This window comes from Psittacula echo (assembly GCF_963264785.1).
Source record: "Psittacula echo genome assembly, chromosome: Z".
Lineage (NCBI taxonomy): Eukaryota > Metazoa > Chordata > Aves > Psittaciformes > Psittacidae > Psittacula > Psittacula echo.
In genome coordinates, this window is record NC_137742.1 from 106,859,127 (window position 1) to 106,885,921 (window position 26,795).

General features: G+C 37.8%; 1 protein-coding gene across 2 annotated transcripts in view; it reads left to right on the forward strand.

Annotated features, from left to right (window-relative positions):
- PHKB (phosphorylase kinase regulatory subunit beta) overlaps window positions 1–26,795 on the forward strand; it is a 102,403-nt gene that overhangs the window by 38,265 nt on the left and 37,343 nt on the right. For both annotated transcript variants that reach the window (XM_080638824.1, XM_080638823.1), the window contains exons 8-14: window positions 1,880–1,943; window positions 10,455–10,550; window positions 12,483–12,680; window positions 13,417–13,474; window positions 16,022–16,099; window positions 18,028–18,186; window positions 23,004–23,098. In XM_080638824.1, coding sequence (XP_080494950.1) covers window positions 1,880–1,943; window positions 10,455–10,550; window positions 12,483–12,680; window positions 13,417–13,474; window positions 16,022–16,099; window positions 18,028–18,186; window positions 23,004–23,098 — 748 coding nt within the window. The remainder of the gene's footprint in view (window positions 1–1,879; window positions 1,944–10,454; window positions 10,551–12,482; window positions 12,681–13,416; window positions 13,475–16,021; window positions 16,100–18,027; window positions 18,187–23,003; window positions 23,099–26,795) is intronic.

The following is a 26,795-nucleotide window of genomic DNA, read 5'->3' on the forward strand; positions in this document are numbered from 1 at the left end:
GAAAGATGAACCTTTCAGTTCTTTCCACTTACTTTTACCTTGCTAAGGTGAGAGGCTCTCTTCCTGCAGTGTTGATCTATGCCCTTAACTCTGAATCTTTTGTCATGTCAGCCTGATTGTTTTTTTTCTTTTTTTCCCTTTTGATATATGTCTTCAGATTTGTTGAGGTTTAAAGATAACAATGTAGACATTATACTTTTCTGTTACTATGCTGTCTTCTATTGTCTTATTGTCATTTTTGACTAAAAATATTTCAAATTAATTGTAAACTACTTAGAAAGCAGAGCTGCTATCTAAAGAAATGGGCAGTTAGGAAGAAAGATGAAAGTTGATTCTGAAGGAGAAGCTTCAAAACTGGGACAGACATTTAGGTGTCAATGAAGTCAATAAATCACTGCTGTTTATGTAGAAACAAAGCAGAGACAAAGATGCCTTGTCAGAGGCAGTATAGTGAAGTGAAGACAAAGGCATATTTTAAAGTTTTAGTTTTATGAATAAAATTGTGAGAATTACACTAGGCTATAGTGGGCTTTTTATGTTAGTTTGTTTGGATTTTTTTACTGGATGCTCTGTTTTACCAGATCACCTAGGAAAAGGTAAAAGGTATTTGTTTAATTTGTTAGACTTCTGTGATATTTCTAGTTCCTATACTTTTATGTCACCAGTTAGTAAGCAGTGCAAAATCCTTTCCCTACTTGGAATGCTTGTGTTCCATGTAAGAACTGTCAGAAATCTGGTGGCATTGTATATTACGTTTTTAAACTCTGTGGGGTACTAGCTCATTTAATATTTTACTTTTGATGCCCTGTGTCTGTAACATCCAGGATTTTTGAATCGATGTGCAGAAATTGAGTCTCTTATGTGAGTATGTTAATGCTTTTGCTCCTTACTGCAGTTAAATGGACACAAGAGAAGTTGGCCTAACTATAATAAGGTATTCTTTAAAATGATATTTCAGAATTTGCTATCTGTTATACTTCATATTTCTTATAAACCTGTCAAATGCATGTAGCTATCTATTAGCTTATCTTGAGCTTTTCTTTAAAAACAAAGAAACGAGACCCCCAAAACCAAAATCAACCAAAGTGTATGTGTGCATTGAGAAGAACTAGGGGTTTTTTTAATGCAAGGAAAGTACGATACTACTTTTTCTAATAAAAAGGCCTCATAAAGCTCTTCTTGTGTGTATTTTTATATGTACTATGTAATATTCATAATCAGTAATAAATCTTAGTATATATTTTTATTTTAAAATTACTGTTAGCGGTTTTAGTACTTAGTGTCTTTAAGCATGAACTTGCTAACTTGAAGGGTCTTGTTTTCTTTGCGGTGGATACTAGTCATGAAGTCAGTCAAACGAAAGATGTTTCCCTATATGGTTGACATCAGAAAGTCCTCCTTTTCTGAATCCAGATTGATGAGTTCTTTTATTATATTGAAAGCTAGTCAGAAATCAGCCCTTTAAAGTTTAACGCTAAAGAGTTAGGTTGAAAAATTGTCCTGAAATAAATTTTCTGTTAATACACTATTAGCAAGACCTTGAAATATATAATGCCAGATGACTAGTAGCAAGGTGGTGGTGAGCTGAAGTGTTTTTTCCAGGTAGTCTCTGACATTTGAAGACAAATGCTGAAAACTGTTTAAAGCAAACAAACAGACCTCCCCCCCGCAACCAAAACACAAACAAAAAAACCTAAAACAACCCACCACCGGACCACCCCAAGTTTGCTGCATCATCACTTTGTTAACATAAAGGTTAAGTATGGAATTCAAATCAAGAAAAGATGATAGCTCTGGAAGTTGTCAAATGTGTTGGATTTTTTTGTCTGTGCTTGAATTATGATACCTCTGTTTTTTTGTTGTCTTTTTGTTTTCTCAGCTCTGTGGGGCTGGCAAAAGCAGCTTTAGAAGCCATTAATGGTTTCAATCTCTTTGGAAAACAGGTAATACAAATGTTTGTTTTCTCTCATTAAAAAGGTCAGTTTGGAAACTGATTGCTCCTGTTTCAGGTACAGAATTCACTGGTGGCCTTAAGGATCAAGAATTACTTACATTTATTAAAAAAAAGTCTAGAATTATCACAGCTTATTCTGAAAAGGACTTGGTTGGTCATAATACAGTATACCTCTACCTACAGCAATTACCTTATTTCTGTCTTCTTCTTTCATGTGTCTTTTGATCCATACATCAAAGAAGCTACTTGTACGTAATTCCACTGTTTTACTGATTTTTAATTTCATTATGTTGCATAGTGATGGAATCTTCCATTTTCCCATCAGATGGCTTGGATCAATTAAGAAAGCAATCATTTTCTTAGCTTTTTATCTCTGACTTGTACTCCCCTTCTACGTGTATTTGTACTTGTATTCCCCTTCTTTTTTTTTAGGTGTTAGATCTACAGTAGCCTGTAGCTAAAATACAAGAATATGCTTCTAAATTAATGATCCAGAAAATGCGCAGATAGAAAAGTCATTGTCAAGCTGTTGGTGCTGTTAATGAATGGAAATGAAGGGTAGGAGTGCAGAAGAAAACTGGATTGTGTCAGTGTGTGTAGAAATAGTTAGAAAACTTGCTGGTGAGTTTTATCTGTACGTTGTGAGAAGGGAAGGTCGGTTAGTCACAATGAGGTGAGCTTAGTACGCTAAGTAAAGCTTTCTATATGGCACTGATTCCTTGGAATCTTGTCGTTTTTTATTTGTAACTGATGGACCTTGATCACATGCTCAGATGTGTGTATCATCACAAAGTAAACATTAATTTATGAAACAGGCTTTATCTCTTCTTAGGGCTGAATAACATTCAAAACTTAGTTGTAAAAAATTGTATGCACTTACATGAGCAGCATATTTATTTTTTCTTTCTTAAGTTAGGCGATGTACAGCCCTTTTGAACTTTCATAATTTTATATTGTGAACTTCACAGAATCACAGAATGGTTTGGATTGGAAGACACCTTAAAGGTCATGTAGTTCCAAACCCTTGAAATAATATTTGTTTAATTTTTGAATAAAGTTTCTGTATATTCTTGCTGGCTTCAGGCTGCAATATATATATTTTTTAATATCTGTGCTCTCCTTTTATAAGTCAGATGAGGCTGACATACAGATTGTAATATTTATCTGTTGCAAATATACTTGTATAAATGCACTGGTTTGCCATAAGGTAAATAGTATAAAGGAGAAAAGTTGTAAATGGTGAGTAAGGGCAACTCTCAGGTGCTCTTTGTGTGAGCTAATGAGTAATAGCTAATGAGTATAAACTATAAAAGTGCGACTTGGAGACAGTCCAAATTACGTTCCAAGTTCCTTTCTGTACTGCTTGATTTATTAAAACATTCCTAGTTATTTCTGTTGCCATTTTTCTATTGGTAAAATGGAAGGTATGGATCAAAACAACAATATAAAATAATTATAAGCTCTGTTGAACAAAAAGTTCTTCCTTATGGTGTATTCACCTAAAACCAACTGTTAAACTAAAACTTTTTAGACCTATTCAGATGCCTGTGATGAAAACTGTAAGTTACAATTTGATTTAAATAGTAAGCAGCTGACCTAGAAGTGAAGTCTATTAAACAAAGTTAACTACTGATGAAAAGCTGTAGCACTTACTGTTAATTAGAATCTTCTTTGTCTTACGGCATAAAATGGGAGAGCCTCCTAAACAAGGATTTCTGATTCTGTAGACTTAGGCGTTCAGTGTTTGTGGGGGTTTGGTTTTGTTTGTGGAGGTTTTTTTTGCATCTATGTATTTGTACTAGTACTCTGGTATGATAGAGTTGTTGTGTTTAGAATCCACTCCTCAGGAAATTTTGATAGCTATTTGCCTGAGTGGAGAAGTATTAAAGTGCTCTATATGCATACACAGATACACTGTTTCAGAAAGACTTAGCCATTTGGTCTTGTTTTGATTTACTTTATATACATTTTAAAAGCTGAAGTTATGCATTAAGAGCTAGGAGTTAGTAAGGATTTTAAATAATGATCAGACATTATGCACACATTGTCTGTATTTCAGAAAAAAATGTGTAAGATCTGTACCTTCTTCATAGTCTTGAGCACCATGCAGCTGCTGGGTTTTTGTTTGTTGGGGATTTTGTTGTTTGTTTTTCTTTTAGGGGGAGGGGTTTGTAGCAGGAGGGGTTTCCAGTTATTTTTTACTAAATTCTGAAATGGATGAATAAATTGGTGAAGCAGAACCAGTTTAAGTGCTTTGAGAGTGTTGTCATTTAAGCAACAACTAAAAATGTTGGTGTATTATCAGCACCGTTCTCAAACTAAAGTCAAAACCACAGCATGGCATTAGCTGCTAAAAAGGAGAAAAGTAACTGTTACAGATGAACCCAGGACAGAGAGTTTATTTCCAAGGTATTTAGCATGAACAGAAACCGTTTTGACCTTCAGTCTGCAGCAGTTTGTGCTTAGCTCCAGCTGTGTTCCAGTAGGTTTGAGAAATCCTGTTGAGCCCCTCAAGAGAAACTTTTTTGCACCTGCAACTACACTAGTGCAACCTTCATAAATCATTCCTAGGGATGACAGTCTGCTCAGCCTTTCTGTGCAGATTTTTTCACTCACATTGTTGTTGCTCAAGAGACTAATCAATATGAATAGGAATTATTGTAGCCGTGCTCCTACATGTGTTATATTATCTTTGAGTATATCATGATAGGGCAGTTTCCCTGTGCATTCATGAATGCACCCTGAGAAGACAAAATAAAGGTCACTTATTGTGATATTCACGTTAAACTGTTCCTTTCCTCCTTTCTTGAATTTTAGAAAATGTAAAAATACATATTTCTGAAAGAAGTCAAACTACTTTTTGTTCTGTAGCACAGCACTGCTTAACTGATGTTCGGATATTTTTAATGCATCTTTTCCTATACTTTCTAGGTGCCAGATACAATAAAGAATAATTATGGCTTGAAAATAACTGGCTTTTTGTTTAAGCTGAATTTTACATGATTTAATGTAAACAGGAGTTCATTCATGGTTTTTATATGCTGTTCATTTTCATCTCCATCGTACTAGAAGTATTTAATAAAAAGAGTTATAAGCATAAAAACAGTCAACCTGTAATCCTAACATTCTCTCAGTAAAAGATATATTTAGACATTGAGAGAGGATTTTTAATATAACAGAGAAATATTACTTAGTTTCTCATTATTTTGCTTTCTATCCCATGCCAATTTTTTTAATGTTTATTCTCAGTGTATTGTATTTATCTCTGAAACGATAGTTAAGTATCTATTTATTACCTTTAGAATGCACAATGAACTGATAACCTTTCAATTTATGTTTTTACTTAACCACTTCAGAATCATCACTACTAAAAGTACTTTATCTTTTTTGTGGGTTTGATACAGTTAACCCGAATTTCTTGTTTCAGAATATGAGGGAGTGTAAATAGCTTAGAATTTGTATCATTAGTATAAGAATTCCATTATAGCTAAAATATCTTCTAGAAAAAAATAAGTATAAGCAAAGAAACTACCTGAGAGTATGTGAGTTTACTGACAGTGTGGGGTAATGAGCTAGTGAATTAAGCACATGATGCGTGCATGTAAAATGGGACTGCTAGTGACAAGATGAATACCATTTCGGGTTTGACCTAGTCATAGTATGATCAACTGTTTGTGTATGAGCCACATATCCTGTATTAGTTTGTGGAAAAATTATATGGAGGGGAAAAAAAAAATCAAGCCTTTTTAAGGTGTCCTTACTATGGAACTTTACAATCTTTGGAGAAGAGAAAGTCCATTTTACAATGCATGTGGGTTTATGAATTGCAAATTAGCCTGCTTTTGAATCCCCAAAGAATCCTTTACTGAAGGACAGATTACGAAACTGCACGTTACACATGTAAACAGATTGTGTTCAGAGTTTGTAGATGAATTTAGAGATTTGTGAATAATCAGAATCTGGGTTAAGAAATTAGAATGACAAATCATAAAAACAAATGTGATCATTTGTGAACATTCTTATCTCAGTACTATTCAGTTTATCTTGGTAGAATGTTTAAGAGGACAGAGAGTATTTTTCATTAGGACCATGGAAAAACATGTTTTGTTTAGCCTAGCAAAGCAAAAGCTGAGTGTTTGTATGACAGTTATGTATAATTAGAGTGAGTAAGAGCTAGAGTAAGAAAAAACCTCTGTTGTTTGAAAAAACAAATGGATGCTAGTACTGGCACAAAAAGGAGGGTAGTTAGCTAGTTACGTAGAAACTTACTTGGAAATGAAAGTTTTGAGTTGTTTGAGAGGGTGTGTTCTTTAACAGACTTCTTTAGACAATAGTATACAAAAGAAACTGACTGCTTTTTAGGAGAAATTTGAAGAGTTTATGAAAATTTGTGGTATGGTATTTGTGACAGTAATGGAATGTGTTTAGTATTGAATGTGTCTTCCACTGGCGTAGTGATAGTGATTTCATTACCAGTTAAAATACATATGCAGGTACCCATTCACTAACATGTCTCACTGACTATTACCCACTTCTAGTGATCCATGTGGGTGCTAGTGATACGGATAGCAGGAGCCTAGAGAACATAAAGAAGGATTACAGGCCCTGGGAGAGGTGGTTAGGGGCTCTGGAGCTCAGATTGCCTTTTCATCAATTCTCCAGGATATAGGTGTGGACCCTAAAAAGGGTAGGAGGATTGGCCAGGTTAATAAATGGTTAGAAGGGTGGTGCCATAGTCAGGGGTTTGGGTGTCTTGAACATGGGACCCAAGTTAGTAGGCCAGGTCTACTGGGGGCTGGTGGAGCTGGTCTGACAAAGACGGGGAAGAGCGGTTTTGGTAGGAGGCTTGCCAGTCTAGTCAAGGATGCTTTAAACTATATGTGTTGGGGGGGGGATCATCATTCCATACCAACACACCCAGTAAGTTGCCAACACCTATAATAAATGCTTGGAGCAATGTAGAGATATTCCAGCCGCCCCAGCCAATGAGCCGGCTTCTTTTGGAGCTTGGCTCAGATGCCTCTCTACAAACACCCGTAGCATGGGGAACAAACAAGAGGAATTAGAGATGTGTGCACGTCTCTGGGGATGTGATATAATAGGCATTACAGAAACATGGTGGGATGGCTCCTATGATTGGAGTGTTGGAATGGAAGGTTACAGGCCCTTTAGAAAAGACAGGCCCAGCAGATGGGGAGGGGGAGTTGCTATATATGTCACTGATAGGCTGGAAAGTATGGAACTCTATCTGGGGATGCGTGATCAGTCAACAGAGAGTTTGTGGGACAAGGTTAAAAGGACAGCAGCTATGGGGGACATTATTGTGAGGGTCTGTTACAGACCACCTGATCAAGAGGACTCTGTGGATGAAGCACTCTGCAGACAGATGGGAACAGCCTCATGCTCGCAGGCCCTTGTTCTCATGGAAGACTTCAACCACCCTGATATCTGTTGGAGGGACTGGGCGGCCCAGCACAAGCACACCCTTGATTGTGTGGAAGACAAATTCGTTCTGCAAGTAATAGAGGAGCCGACAAGGAGTGCTGCCATGCTTGACCTCGTGCTCACCAAAAGGGAAGGGCTGGTTGGAAATTTGACGCTCCAGGTCAGCTTGGTTGCAGCGATCATGAGATGGTCAAGTTCGAGATCCTCAGGACAGTGAGAAGAGTGTGCAACAAGCTCACTGCCCTGGGCTTCAAGAGAGCAGACTTTGGACTATTCAGGAAATTTTTCAGTAAGGTCCCATGGGATATAGCCCTGGAGGGCAGGATGGCCCAAAACTGTTGGTTGATATTCAAGGATCACCTGCTACAAGCTCAGGAGTGTTGCATCCCGACTAGAAGGAAGTGCAGCAGGAGGGCCTGGAGACCTCCTTGGATGGATAAGGAGTAGCTGAGTAAACTTCGAAGGAAAAAAGAGGCTTATAAAAGGTGGAAGCAAGGACAGGCAGGCTGGGAAGAATACAGGGATGTTGTCCGGGAAGCTATGGACCAGGTTAGAATTAAACTTGGCTAGAGATGTGAAAGGTAACAGGAAGGGATTCTATAGTTACATTGCAAACAAAAGACTAGGGACAACGTGGGCCCCCTCCGGCAGCTATCAGAAGAACTGGCTACCTTGGATTTGGAGAAGGCTGAGGTTCTTAATGCCTTCCTTGCCTCAGTCTTCCCTGGTAAAGGCTCTGACCACACCACCCAAGTCGTGGAAGGCAGACACAGGGACTGTGAGAATGAAGACCCGAGGTCCAATGTAGGAGAGGATCTGGTTCAAGACCATCTTAAAAACCTGAACATACACAAGTCCATGGGACCTGATGAAATCCATCTGCGGGTCCTGAAGGAGCTGACAAATGAAGGTGCTAAGCCACTGTCCATCATATTTGAAAAATCATGGCAGTCAGGTGAAGTTCCCAATGACTGGAAGAAGGGAAATATAACCCCCATTTTCAAGAAGGGGAAAATGGATGACCAGGGAACTACAGACCAGTCAGTCTCACCTCCATGCCTGGCAAAATCCTGGAACAGATTCTCCTGGAAGGCATGCTAAGGCACATGAAAAACTAGGAGGTGGTTGATGACAGCCAGCATGGCTTCAGTAAGGGGAAATCCTGCCTAACCAATTTGGTGGCCTTCTATGATGGGGCTACGGAACTGATGGACAGGGGTAGAGCAGTTCACGCCATCTACCTGGACTTGTGCAAAGCGTTTGACACTGTCCTACACGACATCCTTGTCTCTGAATTGGAGAAACATCAATTTGATGGATGGACCACTCAGTGGATAAAGAACTGGCTGGATGGCCGCACGGAAAGAGTTGTGATCAATAGCTCAATATCCGGCTGGAGACCAGTAACGAGTGGTGTCCCTCACGGATTGGTGTTGGGACTGGTCTTGTTCAACATCTTTGTCAGTGACACGGACAGTGGGATTGAGTGCGCCCTCAGCAAGTTTGCCGATGACAGCAAGCTGTGTGGTTCAGTTGATGCGCCGGAGGGAAGGAATGCCATCCAGAGGGACCTTGACATGCTTGTAAGGTGGGCTGGTGTCAACCTTACGAAGTTTAACGATGCCAAGTGCAAGGTCCTACACCTGAGTCAGAGCAATCCCAGGCACAGCTACAGGTTGGGCAAAGAAGAAATTCAGAGCAGCCCTGCAGAGAAGGACTTGGGGGTGTTGGTCGATGAGAAAATGAACATGAGCCATCAGTGTGCATTTGCAGCTCAGAAAGCCAACCGTATCCTGGGCTGCATCAAGAGGAGCATGACCAGCAGGTCGAAGGAGGTGATCCTGCCCCTCTACACTGCTCTTGTGAGACCTCACTTGGAGTACTGTGTGCAGTTCTGGTGTCCTCAACATAGGAAGGACATGGAACTGTTGGAACAAGTCCAGAGGAGGGTCAGAAGGATGACCAGGGGACTGGAGCACCTCACGTATGAGGATAGGCTGAGAAAGTTGGGGCTGTTCAGCCTGGAGAAGAGAAGGCTGCGTGGAGACCTCATAGCAGCCTTCCAGTATCTGAAAAGGACCTATAAGGATGCTGGTGAGGGACTCTTCATTAGGGGCTGTAGTGATAGGACAAGGGGTTACAGGTTGCAACTTAAACAGGGGAAGTTTAGATTGGATATAACGAAGAAGTTCTTTAAGGGTGATGAGGCAGTGGAATGGGTTGCCCAGGGAGGCTGTGAATGCTCCATCCTTGGCTTTGTTCAAGGCCAGGTTGGACAGAGCCTTGAGTGGCATGTTTTAGTGTGAGGTGTCCCTGCCCATGGCAGGTGGGTTGGAACTAGATGATCTTAAGGTCCTTTCCAATCCTGACTATTCTATGTTTCTATAACATACTGCATTGAGTTTCCAAGGAATGGCCTACTGATAATATTTTTTAAATGTTGTTTATTCTGTTTGAACAGTATTTCAGCTACAGGAATTTTTCTGATTGTTTCAGCAAGTGTCAAAAAGCAGACAGAGAGATGCACTGTAAAACCACAGAATCTTACTAGGAAATGGGTGTTGCTAAGGAGTAGATGTTGATAACAGATATTACACTAGCTGAAAAGCAGGACATTTTTATTTGTTACAGAAGCATTTTTCCAAAGCAGTACCTCAGGTGAATATCCGATTATTTGTGTTCTAATGTACTTGTAAGGAAATATCATCACTATTTGGAACATTTCCTGCAGTCACAGGCAGGAACAACTACTTTTTTTTTTTGTCCTTATGCAATAATTATTTTTCAAGGATTGATGGAAGAATTCATAGATTGAATGTATCATATAATTCATAATCAGTAGTAGGTAAAGCCATTGAATTCAGGTTTATTTAAATATGTTTGCACATTTAAAATATTTTCTATTTGATGTTGTGTTACATTTTCTGATTAAAATTACCTGCAGCCAGACTATTACAACATAACCTAAATAAAAGCAAAGAAGCAATTAGTTCCAACAGGAGATGATAACCTTTCTTCCCTTCCCCTTAAAATACATTTGGTGTTCTGTTTACAGGGCTGCTCTTGGTCTGTTATATTTGTGGATTTTGATGCCCATAACCGTAACAGACAGACTCTCTGCTCATTGCTTCCCCGTGAGTCAAGGTCTCATGTAAGTAATTACTTGAATTCCACCTCAACAGTGTGGAAAAAACAAATGGATACAAACATAATCCTTAGTTCTATTATGGCCATTATGTTCTGCTTAATAAGGACAGGAATTTGCTGGAACATGTTAAATTTTTGCTTTCTAAGTGTCACTGTGATGTAGGTGTTTCTCTGAAGTGCAATTAAAAAGGCATATTTTATTTTATGAATTTGTAAGTTAAAGTGGTGGCCTGTTGGTGGCTTTCTAAACAATTTTAAAATGAACTGCAGTAATGTAAGTAGGGGTTGCAGTCTTGGTGACTGTTTTTATTTTGGTCTAGTTTCCACTATGTACTCAATGCCTACTTTTTTTAAATACTTTGTTTTAGCATTAGTTTGTTCTTTTGTCTAGAAAATATGCCTTTAAGGTTGGCTTATTATAAATTGCTGAATATAGAGGATTTCTTACTGTTACAAGCTACTGCTACAAATAAGTATTTCCCCAGTGAGTAAATCTAAGTGACATAGACTAAAATATCTTGTTTAAGTACTAGCATCAAAGGTAAATTTGTTTGAGTTGGAAGGTACCTTCAAAGATCATCTGATCCAACCCCCTCCATGGGCAGGGACACCTTCAACTAGATCAGGTTGTCCAGAGCCACATTTAGCCTGGCCTTGAATGTCTGCAGGAATAGCACATCCACCACCTGTCTGGGCAACCTGTGCCAGTGTTATACCCTCATTTCTTCCTCACATCCAGCTCAGATCTCCTCTCTTTAAGTTTAAAACCATCACCCCTCATCACATTATAAGAATGTGTGGTGACTTGTACCCTGCTCTAAGGGGGCATTGACCTGCCTGTCTGGCTCCCCACAACACCCTTGGTCTTTTCCTTTCCTGCCTTGTTAGCTACTGATAGCACCAGGAGTTGTGATTTTTTTTTTTTTCATTCTAGGGTATAATGACATTTTTATTCAGGAAACAAACTATTAATCTTCAACATTAACAGTTTATTCGTGTAGAAGAATTATAGCAGAGTTGTGATACTAGATAATTAAAATAAAAGGCACTGTCAACTACTTTTGTAGAGTCTAATGGTCTTTTAGAACTCTTGCTGTTTATTAGTCTCTGAAGACTTGACATATTTAAAGAGAAGGTGGTTTCATAAATTATTCATGCTATAAAAGCAATCTTTGTGTCCTTATTTTTCCTTTTATGGGTTCACATCAATAATATTGGCAAAAATAGGTATTTTAAATGGCTGAATATTTTAGATGTATCAGCAGAAAGGAGTATCAGAACAGTGCATGATATATGAATTAAAATTACTTTTTTTTTGTATTTCTGTAAGCTTACTTGTACTGGTAATGCACTAGTTAGTAATCTGTGATTTTAATCATGGTAGTTGTACATGGTTCCTGAGAAATGCTGCTCATATTTTTTCTAGAAATCATTCCCGTATCACCTTAATTGTAAATCAGATAGGCTTCTTTGTTACAGCACCTGAAGAACATTCCTGAAAGGTTTTCCAGAAATGATGGTTTAATCATAGTTACTTCTCACCATTGCACCTTTATAAAATGTGATTATTCTTGAGCATGAAATACCAAAATGTTTGTGTCGCCTCCAGGAATAACCTGGAGGATACTTTGTGTTTCTAAACTCACAAAGTTCAGGAATGTATTGCCTTATTCGCTACAGATTATCAACTGTAAATTAGGTTAGATTCTGAGTCAGATGAGATCTCCTTTAAATCATATATGCGAATATCGGGTTTGTCATTTATCCTTATACATCTTTAGAATGTTTTGTACTATATTTTAATGTGTTTGTACTGCAATTTTGATAATGTTCCAAATGTATATTTCACTAGTAAGTTAAACAGGTTTTGTTTTGTGCATCAGATAATTGTCAGAGATCTAATTAAATTTGTCATATGCTGTTTCTCCTTCTCCAGAATACTGATGCAGCTCTTCTGCCCTGTCTTAGTTATCCTGCATTTGCTTTGGATGATGAGGTTTTGTTCAGTCAAACACTAGATAAAATTATTAGAAAATTGAAAGGAAAATACGGGTTTAAAAGATTTCTGAGAGACGGGTACGGAACAGCACTGGAGGACAAAATGCGACGTTATTATAAACCAGCAGAAATTAAGGTAAAAGAATATGTGGCCTATGTAAGGACAAATTTTGATTTTCTAAAATGTTTAGTTGACACTTAAAAAAGCAAACAACTAAACCCAACAAAAACCTCACACCAAAACAAAATCCCCTTCCCCATCCCCCCCAAAAAAGAAAAGAAATAATAAACCAAACCAGACACACCCACCAGTATTTGTAATTAGAATTGCACAGTGATGCCTAATTGCTTCAAGTGAAAGGAGGTACATTTTGTAATTTGTCCTGCGCAGTTTTGAGAGATTGCTAAGTCAGCAAATTGGTTGTTGATTGTTTTGTAGTGGATGTGCTTCCATCTACATTTAGGGTACAGCTGATTTCAGATAAATAAGGAAGTTATTTATTATTTTATTTAATTTCACAGCTGACTACAGCCTGAGTGTATAGAAAACAATGCTGCTTTTGACCACAATATTTATCAGTAAAGGTTATCTAAATGAAAATTTACGTTCTTTTTCTCCCCAGTAGTTTCTGGAAAACAAAACATAGATTATATAAAAATATATACATTATATAAAAATTCTGCTTGAGAATGAGGCAAAGGACAGTTAAAGTGCCCATGAATTAAGAAGCTGTAACCTAAATGAAAAGCTGATGTCTTTTCATTCATGTTTGTATTTTGTTGCTTTGAAATTATTCAATGGGATACTCAAATATATTCTTAAAAAAAAAAAAAAAAAGATGAAATGTCTGATTAATTTTTCTTCTCTTCAGCTTTTTGATGGCATTGAGTGTGAATTCCCTCTGTTTTTTATTTTCATGGTAATTGATGGTAAGTATAGCTTTATGTTCTTGTTCTTTAAAGGTATTTGAGAGATGAGCCCTTAGGGGAAAGGTACAAAATGGTTTTCCTGTCCTGCCAAAATAAATCATAATGCAGTGACACTAAATATTTCAGCAGTGTATTAAGCTACTGAATATCTAGGTAACTCATGAGAACTGGATTTTGTTAAATGTGTGATGGAGGGACAGTGCTTTGTTCAGTAAGGAAGGAGAGTGTCCTGGAAGTTACAGTCCATAATCCCTCGTTTTTTTCACATCAGCAAAATTTCTTTCATCATTTACTTTTTTAAAGATTAGCAGAGCATGGTCAAGTAACTATATATGTACTTGAATTTTCTTTTGTAAGTCAAAACTAATTAGCCCATCAGCTTTCCTGGATTCTTAGTGACAGCCTTTTAGGATTTTTTAGACATGGAGAGTTAAAACAGTTCTGGCAAGTAGGTATTACTGAATTGATGGCACATTTTTTAGTAGTATTAAGTAGTATTATTATATTAGTATTATGTTGTTATATTTGTGCTATTATTATATAGTGATATTATTATAGTAATATTATGTTTTATTCTTCATGGATGATGATTATTATTACCCAACTGTTGTTTAGATGATTCTTGATATTAAAGCAATTGTATTATCACGTAAGTGTATCTTATTATCCCCTACAGCATCTGCCAATAAGATTACAGATATTCAGAATATCATATTGTCAGAAAACTTGAGCACATCGTGGCTGTGCTCAAGTGTTTTGAAATAGTTCAGCAGCATGTCAAGTAACAGGCTTTTCTGTGTGCAGACTTTCACTTTGTTTGTTTCTCATAACAAGTGATTTCATTTTCTATATATATACACTTGGGAATATTTTAAAATGTCATAAACAAAACTTGTGAAGCTTCGGTTTTTAATAGAGCATTGAAGAGCTACAAAGTGATATCTGTATACAGTAGTCAAATTCCAGTTTTCTATTGCCGTCTGCCTTTTCAGTAGAAATATTTGTTGGCTTTTCTTGAAATAACAAAAGATAATTTCTTGTGAATTGTATGTAACAATATGCATATATTTTAAAAAATCATAAAAACAAACAAAAAATTTCTAAACTTAAAAACCAACAACAAACTTATCTAAACATCATATACATAAATGCATCTGTGCATATACAGATAAATATATATCAGATACACCTAAACATATCTAACAAAAACCATACCTAAACTTTTTTTGTAATAAAGGTGGTCTGGTATGTTTGTTCTCAGTGGGTTAGTTTCTTATTTTCTTTCATCTTATTTTTGTATTTCAGAATTCACCTGCAAGAATTCAAAAAGGCTGCTTTTTCTTCTTGGGTTTTTTTTTGGTTTCTTTTTTTTTTCCCCTTGTTGGGATTTCTCTCCAAAGGAAATGATTAAGACTGTCTTGGTAGCAGCTATGCATTTATAGCTGTGGGAATGGATTAAACTAAATCAATATGACTTTTTTTTTGATAAGACATATTTCAATAGCATTTTTGAAATTTCTGGTTGAATGTAGAGGATTATGGCAGCTTTCTAGGACAAGATAAGGAGGGAAACATAGCTATTTTTAATAATATGGAAGAATATGGTAATTGCAAAGGAAAACTGTGGAAGGAAATGAAAGAATCATAGAACAGTGTGGGTTGGGATTACAATGAAGAGGTTTCCTCTAACTCGTTCCCCTTTCAGTGTTAAAAATGTTCTATTTTAAAACGTCAGTGTGACTTGTCAGGTTCATCCATGTTTTGCTTGATGAACAGAAATGCTTTTGGTATTTTTCATACATCTTTTCATAGAGCTTCTATGAACTGAACACTGATCATGTTAATCAGATTCGTGTTAGAATCACTTAAGTTCTGGTAGAAAAACATTTAAGGTACTGGTACTACCAAATGTAACAGTTTCGTCCCAAAAACATTATCATAGAGAGATGTCTATTCTGTTCAATATATCAAGGTGTGTCAGCAGTTCTGAACCTCTATGATATAAAGATAAAATACCTATGTAACTTATCAGTGTAAATGCTCCATCTAAAAATCTTTGGAGGGAAATTGTTCTGTTTACTGCTTCAAATTCCTTTTGTATTTATTCATGAGGATTTCTGGGCAGCTCACTTCTAGGTCAGTTTGCATCTCTCTGCTAAAGATTTAGAACCAGCCTGTTTGTCTCCACACTGGCACACAAGCTCTGCTTCTTCTGCTATAGTTAAGGAAGTTATTTACAGCTAGCTGGGCTGGTTGTCTGTGTCCAGTTCCTGAGCCTCTGTAAATTCACAGCTTTACTACCCCATGTAACTTGCTATCAATTTCAGTTTAAGCTAATAAAGAGTGTGGTTGACTCATGATCCTTGTGAGATTTAGCTATAGCAGTAAGTGAATCTGCAGTTTAGTCTTTTAGTTTTTATTAATTACTTAATGTGCAGGCACTACCACATTGAAAAATAAACACGAGATTTTTCTCCTCTTATGAACATTAAGCTGATGGAAAAGTTCTTTCTTCTATTAAATCAGTTCTTTTTTTCTTATTTTTAGGAGTTTTTAGAGGAAATCCTGCACAAGTAAAGGAGTATCAGGATCTTCTGGATCCTTTGCTTCAACATACATGTGAAGGTATTATCTGATAATCATTCTTCTGAAACACTGTAGCTTTTTATGAATCTTAAATTATTAAATACTGAAATTTCTGTTAATGGATACTGCAGTCAGAGCAAAGGAGAAGTAATAATATTACAGTGTTTCCTGATGATAAAATTCTAGCAGTGAAATAACCTCTTTCATGTAGGTACCTTGTATCATAAAGTGTGATAATTAATGTTATAGGGGAAAATGTTTCTGATATATGTAAGATTTACATATATGTTATGTACATTACATTATACAAATGCATCTGATAAAATGTAAGATTTACACTGTATCCTGTCATTCCACCCCTCTTTCACCTATTCTTTATTATATACAAAGTTCACTTTGACTTTGCAGGAAAAAACTACCTACCAACAGTCAGATTGTTTCTGTGTTCCACCTAGATACAGCTGAGAATTACTCATGTCATTCAATGTCACTTAACTTCACAAGACTTAAAAAATAATTTGGTATGTGGGTATGAAACCATTTCTGGCTTAGAGCAGTGAAAGTGGCAGTATGTTAATTTTAATACAAATGTTCTCTTAAATTGTGCACTCCAGAATTTTGGTGGAACTGCAGACAAGGCTATTGGTGGCCTACAGGCACATCCATCCAAAATTCAGTTAAAATAAAAGAACAGAAACAACAGAAAGGCTGTAAATTTGAGTGGGAGGGGAAAAAAAATGGCCTGAGAACAGAACGAGCTTCAATATACTGACAATCCGATTTTAGATCTCAGCATCTTTAGTCACTTGTTCTTGACATCTGTGCTACAGTTACAGAAGTAGATGCAGAATATTTTAATCTGACTTGTTCTTTAAACCTAGAATGTCTTGAAGTGAACTAGTTTCTGTAATTTTGTTACCAAATTTTTATTGCATAGCAAATATTCTGATACTGCTGATAATTTCTTTTTTCTAATTATTAATGGATGTGTGAAGTTCCATAGACACTAAATTAATCTTGTGGTTCCTCTTGTTGAATTTCATGAGTATCTCATGTCAGAATTTCTGAGTGTGTTTTGATACCTCACTCATTTGAATATTCCATCTCTGGAACCTTCCAGTTTTCAATTTTTCCCATCTTCTTGTCAGTTTGGGGTTTTTTTTGTCTAATCAAATAGACACTGCAACATTATTCTGTTCATCACATGTTCATTATCCAAATAAATTCAAAATTTTGCAAAAAGCATATTAATTTGGTTTTGTATTGCATATAATTAGGTCAGTCAGTTGTAATTATATTCCAAAATTCGTAACTCTTGTCCACTTAAAAAATGTTGAAGAAAGGTTGTTGATCCACAATAATCAGTAATACCTGTGGTGTAACTCTATATGCAAAATATGCTGCCTTCCAATGAAGAAGTTATGCCATTTTGTTTCATGATGCTTCAAAACTAAAATCCTCATTTTAACTTGGTTTTGTGTACATCCAAAAAACTATAATTTTCATGTAATTAAATGGTTGACTAGTTTTGGCCAAGATTTTAGCTTTAAAATTTATCTGATACTGAGCTGGTGTTAAGTGTGGGGAAAAACACCCTAACTGTTTCACCCTGATGCACTTTTCATTTCTTTGGTTTATGGTTTGTTACTTGTACTTCAGTTTGCTGTATTGTTTTTCTTCTTGCACAGTAAAGTGCTACATAGATAATGTATGTGTTCTGGGAAGGAATTATGTAGAAATGTTTGGTGAAAAAAGAAGTAGTTTATTATTGCCCTAGGTTTCCCATGGTGATTAAGGTTTTGTGAGATAATGATGAATGGCAGCAGTTGTTTCTGTTCAGTCAGATTGTTGCTAGGGTTCAGTTTTTCCAGATTTTGAATCCACTTTAGCTTTATTATGGAACTACAAACAAATAATAAGGGAAGTGGAATTTATTTGCTTGCTTTGCTTATTTTAAAACTCCGTAGGGTGTCCTGTTGTACCCAAGTATTACTATGTGCCAGCTGATTTCGTTGAACTGGAGAAGAAGAACCCTGGCAGTCAGAAACGGTTTCCTAGTAACAGTGGATGTGATGGAAAATTTTTCTTGTGGGGACAGGCAGTTTACATCATTGCAAAACTCCTGGGTAAGAAGCTGAGGAAATTCTCTCAGGTTTTAACTTACCCCCAAATGAAAGGTATTTATTTTGTTGATGTTTTTCTTGAATCTGAACAAATACACATTGGCTTTAGTTTTGATTGGACTGTGGATGACATGGTTTAAGTACTCTATTTTGGTACGTATCTGATAGGAAAAACCTGCTTTTTATTCTTTATGTTAAAGGCACAGTGTGCTGTGTGCAGCATAGTCTGAAGCTTACTGGAATATTTCAGAATACTAAAATCTTCTAAACATATGTTTCTTTTCTGCTGTTTCTTTTCCTGGCTTTCCTTCTTATTTCCTCTTCTTCATGGCAAAATACATTAACACTGGATTAACTGTGTCAGCTGCCCCTGTACAGTGATGTTTGTAGAAGATCTGTAGCATTTAATTAAAATTATTTACTGTTTTAAGCAAGACACATTTAAATTTTGAATAACTTTTCCTTTTTACAGTCTCAGGAAAAGTTGGTGTTTTCTTCAGTGTGTTATTTTTACCCTTTAAAAGAAACTAGATGAGCATGTGAAAGTGCATTTCAAAATTGGGCCATTGAAAATTGTTATAATGAATTTCAGTCACAAATAAACTTGTGATCTCTCTTGAGAGAATTTGAAGGCTAATGCAAAAGCAGTTGTTAAGCTTAGAAAGTCGTCACAGTTAAGATTTTCCTCTTCAAAGTATTTCTTTTAGGAGAAAAATATATTCCTTTATTTTAATGTGGTCAACATTTACCTAGTAATCAGTAGAGTGAGTTATAAAATTTTTTTTCTGTGAACACTATGAAGGGAAATAGGCTGTTGGTAGTTGTCCTGGTTTAGCAGTAGCAGTCATTTTTTCTACTGGTGCAGTGCTGTGTTTTGACTTTTGACCTGGGAATAATACTGATAAAGCTGATGTTTTCAGTTGTGGGTCAGAATGTTTACCCTGACCAAGGACTTTGTGAGTCTCATGCTCTGCCGGGGAGGAGGAGAAGCCAGGAGGAAGCAGGGACAGGACGCCTGACCCAAACTAGCCAAAGAGGTATTCCATACCACAGCACGTCATGCCCAGGAGGTAGAACAGAGAGTGGCCCGGAAGGGCTGGATGATGGCAGGGTGGGGGTGAGGTACCGGTTGGTGAGCGGTTGTATTCTCTTGCTTGTTATTTCCTTTATCATTATTACTATTAGTGGTAGCAGTAGTGATTTGTGTTATACCTTAGTTATTAAACTGTTCTTATCTCAACCCGTGGGAGCTGCATTCTTTTGATTCTCCTCCCCGTCCCTCCAGGAGCGGAGGGAAGAAAGGTGGGGGGGGGAAGTGGACTTCGTGGTTCTGATTTACGGCCTGGGCTTAAACCACGACAGTTCTTTTTGGCGCCCAACGTGGGGCAGGAAGGGTTGAGATAAGAACAGATCTGACTGAGGCACAATGCTGATTTATGGGCTCTCAAAGTTGTTCTTTTTGATACCACAGTTTCTGTATGTCGTAGATTGCTTGGAGCCGGTATTTGCTGTGTTAGTGTTTATCAAGTGTGGGCCTTGGGCTAAGGTTCTTGTTTCATTGTACTTTATGGTAATGACTTGTAATACGGGGGGGCTCCGGCAGCAGGGCGGGATGGACGTGGCCGTGGACTTGTACCTGGCCGTCCCGCTGCTCTTCACTGTCCTGGCCCTCGTCCTCGCGTCCGTCTTTGTGAGGCTACGGGGAGCTGAGGGGGAGCGGCCCCGGGAGCCGGCGGCGGCCGAAGCAGCCCGGGAGAGCGGCCCCGGGAATCAAGCGGCGGCGGGAGCGGGGCCGGAGGCCGGGAAGGAGGCGGCTGCCGAGCAGCGGGAGGAGGCGGCGGAGGAGCCGAGCCCCGAGGCCGAGCCCAGCCCCGCGGCGGCCGAGAGCATTCCCCAGCAGCAGCCCACCGAGCTCCGCGAGCCTGAGCCCCAGGAGGATTCAGGAGACCCCGCAGCACTTTCCAGCAAGGCAGAGGAGGAAGATCTGGACTCGGAAAAAGAGAAGCTGGTGGTGAGAAAGCCTTCAAGCACAGCAGCTACACCAGCCTCAGTGACAAGTACAGCAGCATCATTTGAGAGTTCTGAAGGTTTTGAATGGCCTCTGGGTACCCTTGGGACCTGCCTGCTGATTGTGATGGGGATCACCATGTGGGCACACACACAGAGTGTGTTCTACCCACGACCATTTTGTCTGATCCCGAGAGTTAAGCAGAGTCAGGTTTGGGTCTTGTCTGGGTTTAGACAATACAGGGGGACCGAGAGGTTTTCCCCAAGGCTGGACAGCCATGAGTGTCACGGTGTGTGGGACAGTATGGGCGAGTATCTAATCCACTGGGCCCCTCCAGTGCTTTGGAAGCGTCGGAGATGGAAGGCAGCTGTGTGGAGTCCCCGACGACAAGTTGCAGAGACTGCTGCAGGGGAGGGTGAATTATTTTGAGCCTGATGGGCCCATGACACTTCAGGCCATCAGGGCAGTGATGCAACATAGAGATGGACTCATGATCGAGGGGTGGACTTTGCAATGGGCCTCTCCTGCTCTGAAAGACTGTTACAAGGGATGGAGCCCACCATCATGGACCAAATGGACTCAGCAGCTTTATAGGGATTGATCTGTGCATGAGGATAAGAGTGCACTGAGATGAGAGTGAGGGTATATTGAAAATGTGGGATCTGAGCATGACGTGAATGGTATGGAATAAGGGGTGGATACTGTCCTGGTTTAGCAGTAGCAGTCATTTTTTCTACTGGTGCAGTGCTGTGTTTTGACTTTTGACCTGGGAATAATACTGATAAAGCTGATGTTTTCAGTTGTGGGTCAGAATGTTTACCCTGACCAAGGACTTTGTGAGTCTCATGCTCTGCCAGGGAGGAGGAGAAGCCAGGAGGAAGCAGGGACAGGACGCCTGACCCAAACTAGCCAAAGAGGTATTCCATACCACAGCACGTCATGCCCAGGAGGTAGAACAGAGAGTGGCCCGGAAGGGCTGGATGATGGCAGGGTGGGGGTGAGGTACCGGTTGGTGAGCGGTTGTATTCTCTTGCTTGTTATTTCCTTTATCATTATTACTATTAGTGGTAGCAGTAGTGATTTGTGTTATACCTTAGTTATTAAACTGTTCTTATCTCAACCCGTGGGAGCTGCATTCTTTTGATTCTCCTCCCCGTCCCTCCAGGAGCGGAGGGAAGAAAGGTAGGGGGGGGAAGTGGACTTCGTGGTTCTGATTTACGGCCTGGGCTTAAACCCACGACAGTAGTAAAAATGAGAAACACTGAAGGGGACTTTAAAGTGCAAGACTTGACAAGAACAGTGGGTATGTCTTTAGGTATGGAGCTCTGGTCTTTTTTGGTGCTCCACCTGTTTTGTTTTGTTGTATTCCTTGCATAATTCCTTTTTTAGTCAACAGTGTAAAGTAAATGCAAGGAGTCTCACCTTTAATGGAAAAAAATTAATTTAACCTTTTAGTATTAGCCAAGTAATCCTCAAATGTGTGTGCGTGTGTCAAATACTGTAGTAGTTCTGCTAGTGTTTATCTTACACTGACATTTGTGTAGTTCTGTACCTGCAAAACACTGGTTAAATAACTTGTATTTATTGTTTGCTAAATGCTGTTTGAGTAACATAACTTTCTTCTGGTTTGTTTCCATTCTTTCCTTTGTTAAACATTGTTGCACACTTTCACCATTGCACTAAATCTCTTTTTGAATTGTTGTCATTATTAACTGTTTCCTTTATTGTTTAAAAACTTTCTCTCCACTGTATTCACTACCTCTCATTCCTCCCTCCCTTTTTTTCAAAATATTTTTTTTCCTTTTCTCTTTGCAAAAAAGGGCTGGAAACTTCATCACAGACCTGAATCTGTTTGCCAGTAATTCAAATAAACTGAATTACTGGCAAAATTTATTCATACTAATTTATAATCGGTGCATTTAACTTTGCACTTTTCTGGGTGAAAACCTACCTCAATGGCAGTCTTGTCCTTAGTGAAAGACTTCATGTGTGTTACTTTGCTTCTTGGTGCTTTCTAATTAAATGGAAGCCTGACTTCAAACACTTTGATTTCTGGAGAAGTACTGGTTTCCCAGTTAATCATCCGTTTCAGAAACTGGTCGCCTCCAGGGAAATGATTTTGTTTTGCTCAGCCTACTTACTTTTATTGGAGTACTTTTTTTGTTTCCTTCTTCCCTTCCCCTTCCCCGACTCCTCCCCTCCCCTCTCCATTAAAATAATGCAGTTTTAGACTTGGGGGGGGGGGGGTGTTTATTCTCCCTTGTAAAAAACTCCGTTGTAGAAAGTACTAGGTTTCAAAAATACTTAGTTGGTTTTTTCTAAATTTCTTCTTGAGATATCATATTGAGAGTTGTCTTTGATATCCCTTGTCCCATTCCACATTCTTGTGAGATTACTTTGAGATAAAAGGCTGTCTGCTTTTCTTCAAAGCTAACCAATGTTTGATGGTGACCGTTGAGTTCCTTGTTAAAGCTCCAGAATAATTCCACAGTTGTGGATTTGAGGGCTTTTTATGTGACTTACGTATTGTGGAGTCTGTTGTCTACGTATATTCTTTTAACACATCTCTGTGAAAAAATGATTGTTTTTTTTTTACTACAGTACTATAGTTAGCTGTAATAAGCATGATGCTTAAGTAATTACTCCTAAAATTAATATAATTTTTCACAATGTTCTTTTGATATGTAAATTCTTGATCTAAAACAAAGATTATAGCACCAGAACTATGTAAGATACATTTGTATGCCTCCTTCACAAAAGCTGCAGGGAAGTACTCACATCGTTCTGTATTTTTATTATAATTTCCTTTCAGCTGACAAATTAATAAGTCCTAAAGATATTGACCCTATTGGACGTTATGTAGCTCCACAAGATCAGCGGAATGTTAGCATGAGATTTTCAAATCAGGTAAGCATAAGTTTAAAATTAAAACATTTTTACTGAAAAAATGTGACCTTTGTGTTATAATATACATGGTCTTCTAACATTACAGTTGAAGTGCTAGGAAAATTTTAAATATATGTCCATCATAGTTGATGGAAGACTGATTGCTTTTAAAAGGAAGATTATAACATTGCAGTTATTACCTTTAAATTAAGTGGTGCAATCAAAACGATACGTAAAATGCAAGTTTAAGTAGCTGCTAATAGGTACGTGTGTTTCTTTTGAGTAAAGATACGTCAAGGAAGCAAGAATGAGCCTCATTTTTTGTTCTTTTGAATTATTTATCATTTCAATGTATTATTTTTTTCATTTAAAGCTCCTAAGAGGTACAAGGATGAGGTTCCTTTTTGGTGTGCATGGTGTATAGAGATGCTTCTGATTCTGCCTTAAGTGCACAGCGAGTCTGAGTGCCCAAAGATGGGAGATGTTTGAAACAGTGTAATTCAAGTCTGTAGCAGATAGGATAAGAAGACAGAAACATGTTCTATATGTAGGAACTTTTATTAAAGAGGTAAGAACTGTATGTACGGCAACATGTAGCTAAGAGATTTTTTCAGTTGTTTATTTCTTGGTATAACGAATATATATTTGGTAAGTTCATTGTTCAGCATTGTGAATATGTTATTGAGGTGTAAAATACTTACCCTAAGATTTATTCCAAGCATTTATCCTAAGATTTATTCCAAGATCAGAAATGAAAAAAGTTTTTCATGTTTGATCCAAATGCTGCTTAAAATGCCTGCTTCCTCACCAATGTCTTGTCACTCATTCATAATGAGACTTTCACTGTTCACAGTGCCCTGCTTCTGCTATGTTATTATCAGATAATGAAAGCTCAGTGACTTCATTTCTTCCCAGTTCCTTCTTTGTTCTTACATTATGGGATGATGAACACTATAGAACGTGGGAGCTGCTGCATTCGCATGCCCTTTAATGAGTGCCAGTAGAAGCCTGTAGCCAATCAGAGCTGCATGTGGCACATCCAACTTTTTTCTTTTTATTTTTGATTCTTGAAACCAGTAATTCTTAATACACCAAAGATGAACACTTTGAAAAAAATGCTAGCTTGTTTAAAGACACTTCATGACTTACCAGGAATTCTTATAGTAGAAAAGCATTTTTATTATTTTTGGGGGTACCTGTTGTACGATAGGGACTTTTCAGATCTTCAGAGAGAAATAGCCTCTGGCCTGGGAGCTTCCTGGAAGAGATGATAAATAATACAATAGTAATTTATTTTCTCATAATTTACTCCTTGGTGGCCACATTGTGGGTCAGTAAAGAACTTACTTAGTAAAATGCAGTTACCTGGTAAAATTCAGCAATATAATAGGGGCTTTAAAAGCTCAACAGTGTTGAAAGAATAAAAAATAACTTAAGCAGCTTTGTTTTGATGTTTTGCTTCACCTACAAATGATGCAAAAAAAAAAAAAAAAGCTTTGTCACTGTTAAAAGGGAGATCAGACTAGATGGTTTGTCACTGTCAAGTGGCTATACAGTCCTCATTTTTAAGCGCTCAACAGTTGTCTAGAATTATTTCAAAGAGCAATTGTGCTTTACTCAGACAGCTTGGCTGAGCTGATGGTTGTTAATCTTTCCCTTTAAAGGCTGCCTTAGCTGCTGAAATTTGCTGAAACTTTGGCAGAAATTTTCATATGTGGGACCAGTGATGTTTTTGTCGTTATCAGAATAGGAGAAACAGAAAGACCTTCCTAGGGTGATCCTTGAGCATACTCTGATGGGCAAGACTGAAGTTCTATTTGAAAGCTAGAAATCAGGAAAGGATAAGTTTACTTTTTCTTTTTCTCCCTTTAAACCTAAAAATCTTCATAGAAATCTGACTTAGAGCAATTCAGCAATTCCTGTGGTTGTACATGTTCTTTTGTAAGCAAGAGGTGACGAGATGGATTGTCTGTTGTTCAGTAGCTTACAGGTAAATAAATTGAGAAGCTCTGGAATCACCTGAGTCTGCTTACACCTCTCTTATTCCAGGTGATGATACTTCTTTGCTATAGATGGCTGTGCTTTTCTTTGACAAGTAAATGATAAAACTATCCAAGATACTGCATGTGCTTATAATGTGGGTGATAAGAAAGAGAGGCATTTTGGAATCAGTGGGAATTCCAGCTAACTGTGGCATCAGGCATTTGTCCTTGTAGCCTCTGAGCAGCAGTGTGGAACTTGTTTCGAGTGTGGTTGGTGTCCATGCCCTTCTAACCACGTGATTGTGGAATTTCACTGGGATTGTTGCTACTGAAACAGGTGCTGGTCTATCTTGTGTGGTTTTATTATCACATTAGGAGCAGAGCAAAATATTTGTTGATACATATGTTTGTTCCAGTTTTGTCATCATTAAGAGAAGATTACAGAATGAAAGGCAGATGCACAGATGTGTCAAGGTGAGGGAGTTGTGCTTTGTCAGCAAAAGTCTTGCAGTTAAAGTCAGCAAATCCACGTTTCGGCTGAGAGTCTTGACCTTGCCTTATTTTAATCCACATTTTAGATTTGCTGAAGCAGTTTGAATGCTCAATGATGCTGTTTTATCTAACTGAGCTAATTCATGCAGGATCAGTACTCAGTATTTGCTTTAAAGTGCTAGAAAAATGACTTTAATATGAAACCATATCTTAATTACGCTTTTGGAAATCAAAAGTAGTTTCTTCTCTTTAATGATGTCTTCTCTTTTCCATACAGCTAAAGAACTATTTGATTAAGTTGAACAGAAAAGTATTTCCACTTTTAGTAAATTTCATTACTGTAAGGAATAAACTAGAGTATGTAAGCATTTCAGATGCCTGTATATAAATTTTGTTGAGATGCACCATTTTAGAAGGTAATGTACCAAAAAGAAGGCTTTTTATATTTTTATTTGAAGCCTTGTGCTGAGGAAGTATTTCTTGAAGAAATGTATTTTCCATGGAGGCATATTTTCATATTTTGGTTGTATTTGGTATAATCCCTATAAACATCATTGAAAAACATGGTTTATTTGGTTTATTTGTGTCTTCAATATAACCACAAAATGTGTCTGATGCCTGCATAATGGTACAGATTTATGCAAGTGATGGAAAGTATTTTTAATATTCCAGCCTTCGTTTGTAGTTTTGAAGCATCAGTGGAGAATATACTTCTCTGCTAAATTGTTGGGTTTGAGTTTGTTTTTAGTGTATAACAAATGCTGCGTATCACTATCATTACTGAAAAGGGTGGCATTTTCATGAGTATTATATCTGTTATGTTGATCTGTCTTTCTCTAGACAGCTACTTGTGATCCTCCAGGCCTAGGCATCTTAAGTGGCAATGAAAGTAACTTTCTGTGTAATGTTACAATCCTGCTGTTGCACAGAAATTATAGTAAATATCTTTCCAAATACTCTTACAAGTTTAGCTAGTTTTCGCACAGATTTTGTGGTGTGCCCGTTGTGCTGCAGATGCATTTGCTTAGTTACAGTCTGTGTTAGAGCCACCACTTTCTGGCTGCTATGAACGAGTCATGTCATTGCTGTGTCTGGGTGTGAGAGGCTTAGTGCTGGTATCTGAGAAGGACATGCGTCAGTGGAGGTTCAAATACACCAATTTATGTGCAGTTTACACCCTGCAGTTACACAGTCCCACTCAGTGTGTCATTAATCCAGTGATAATTAACTTGAAGACCACTCCA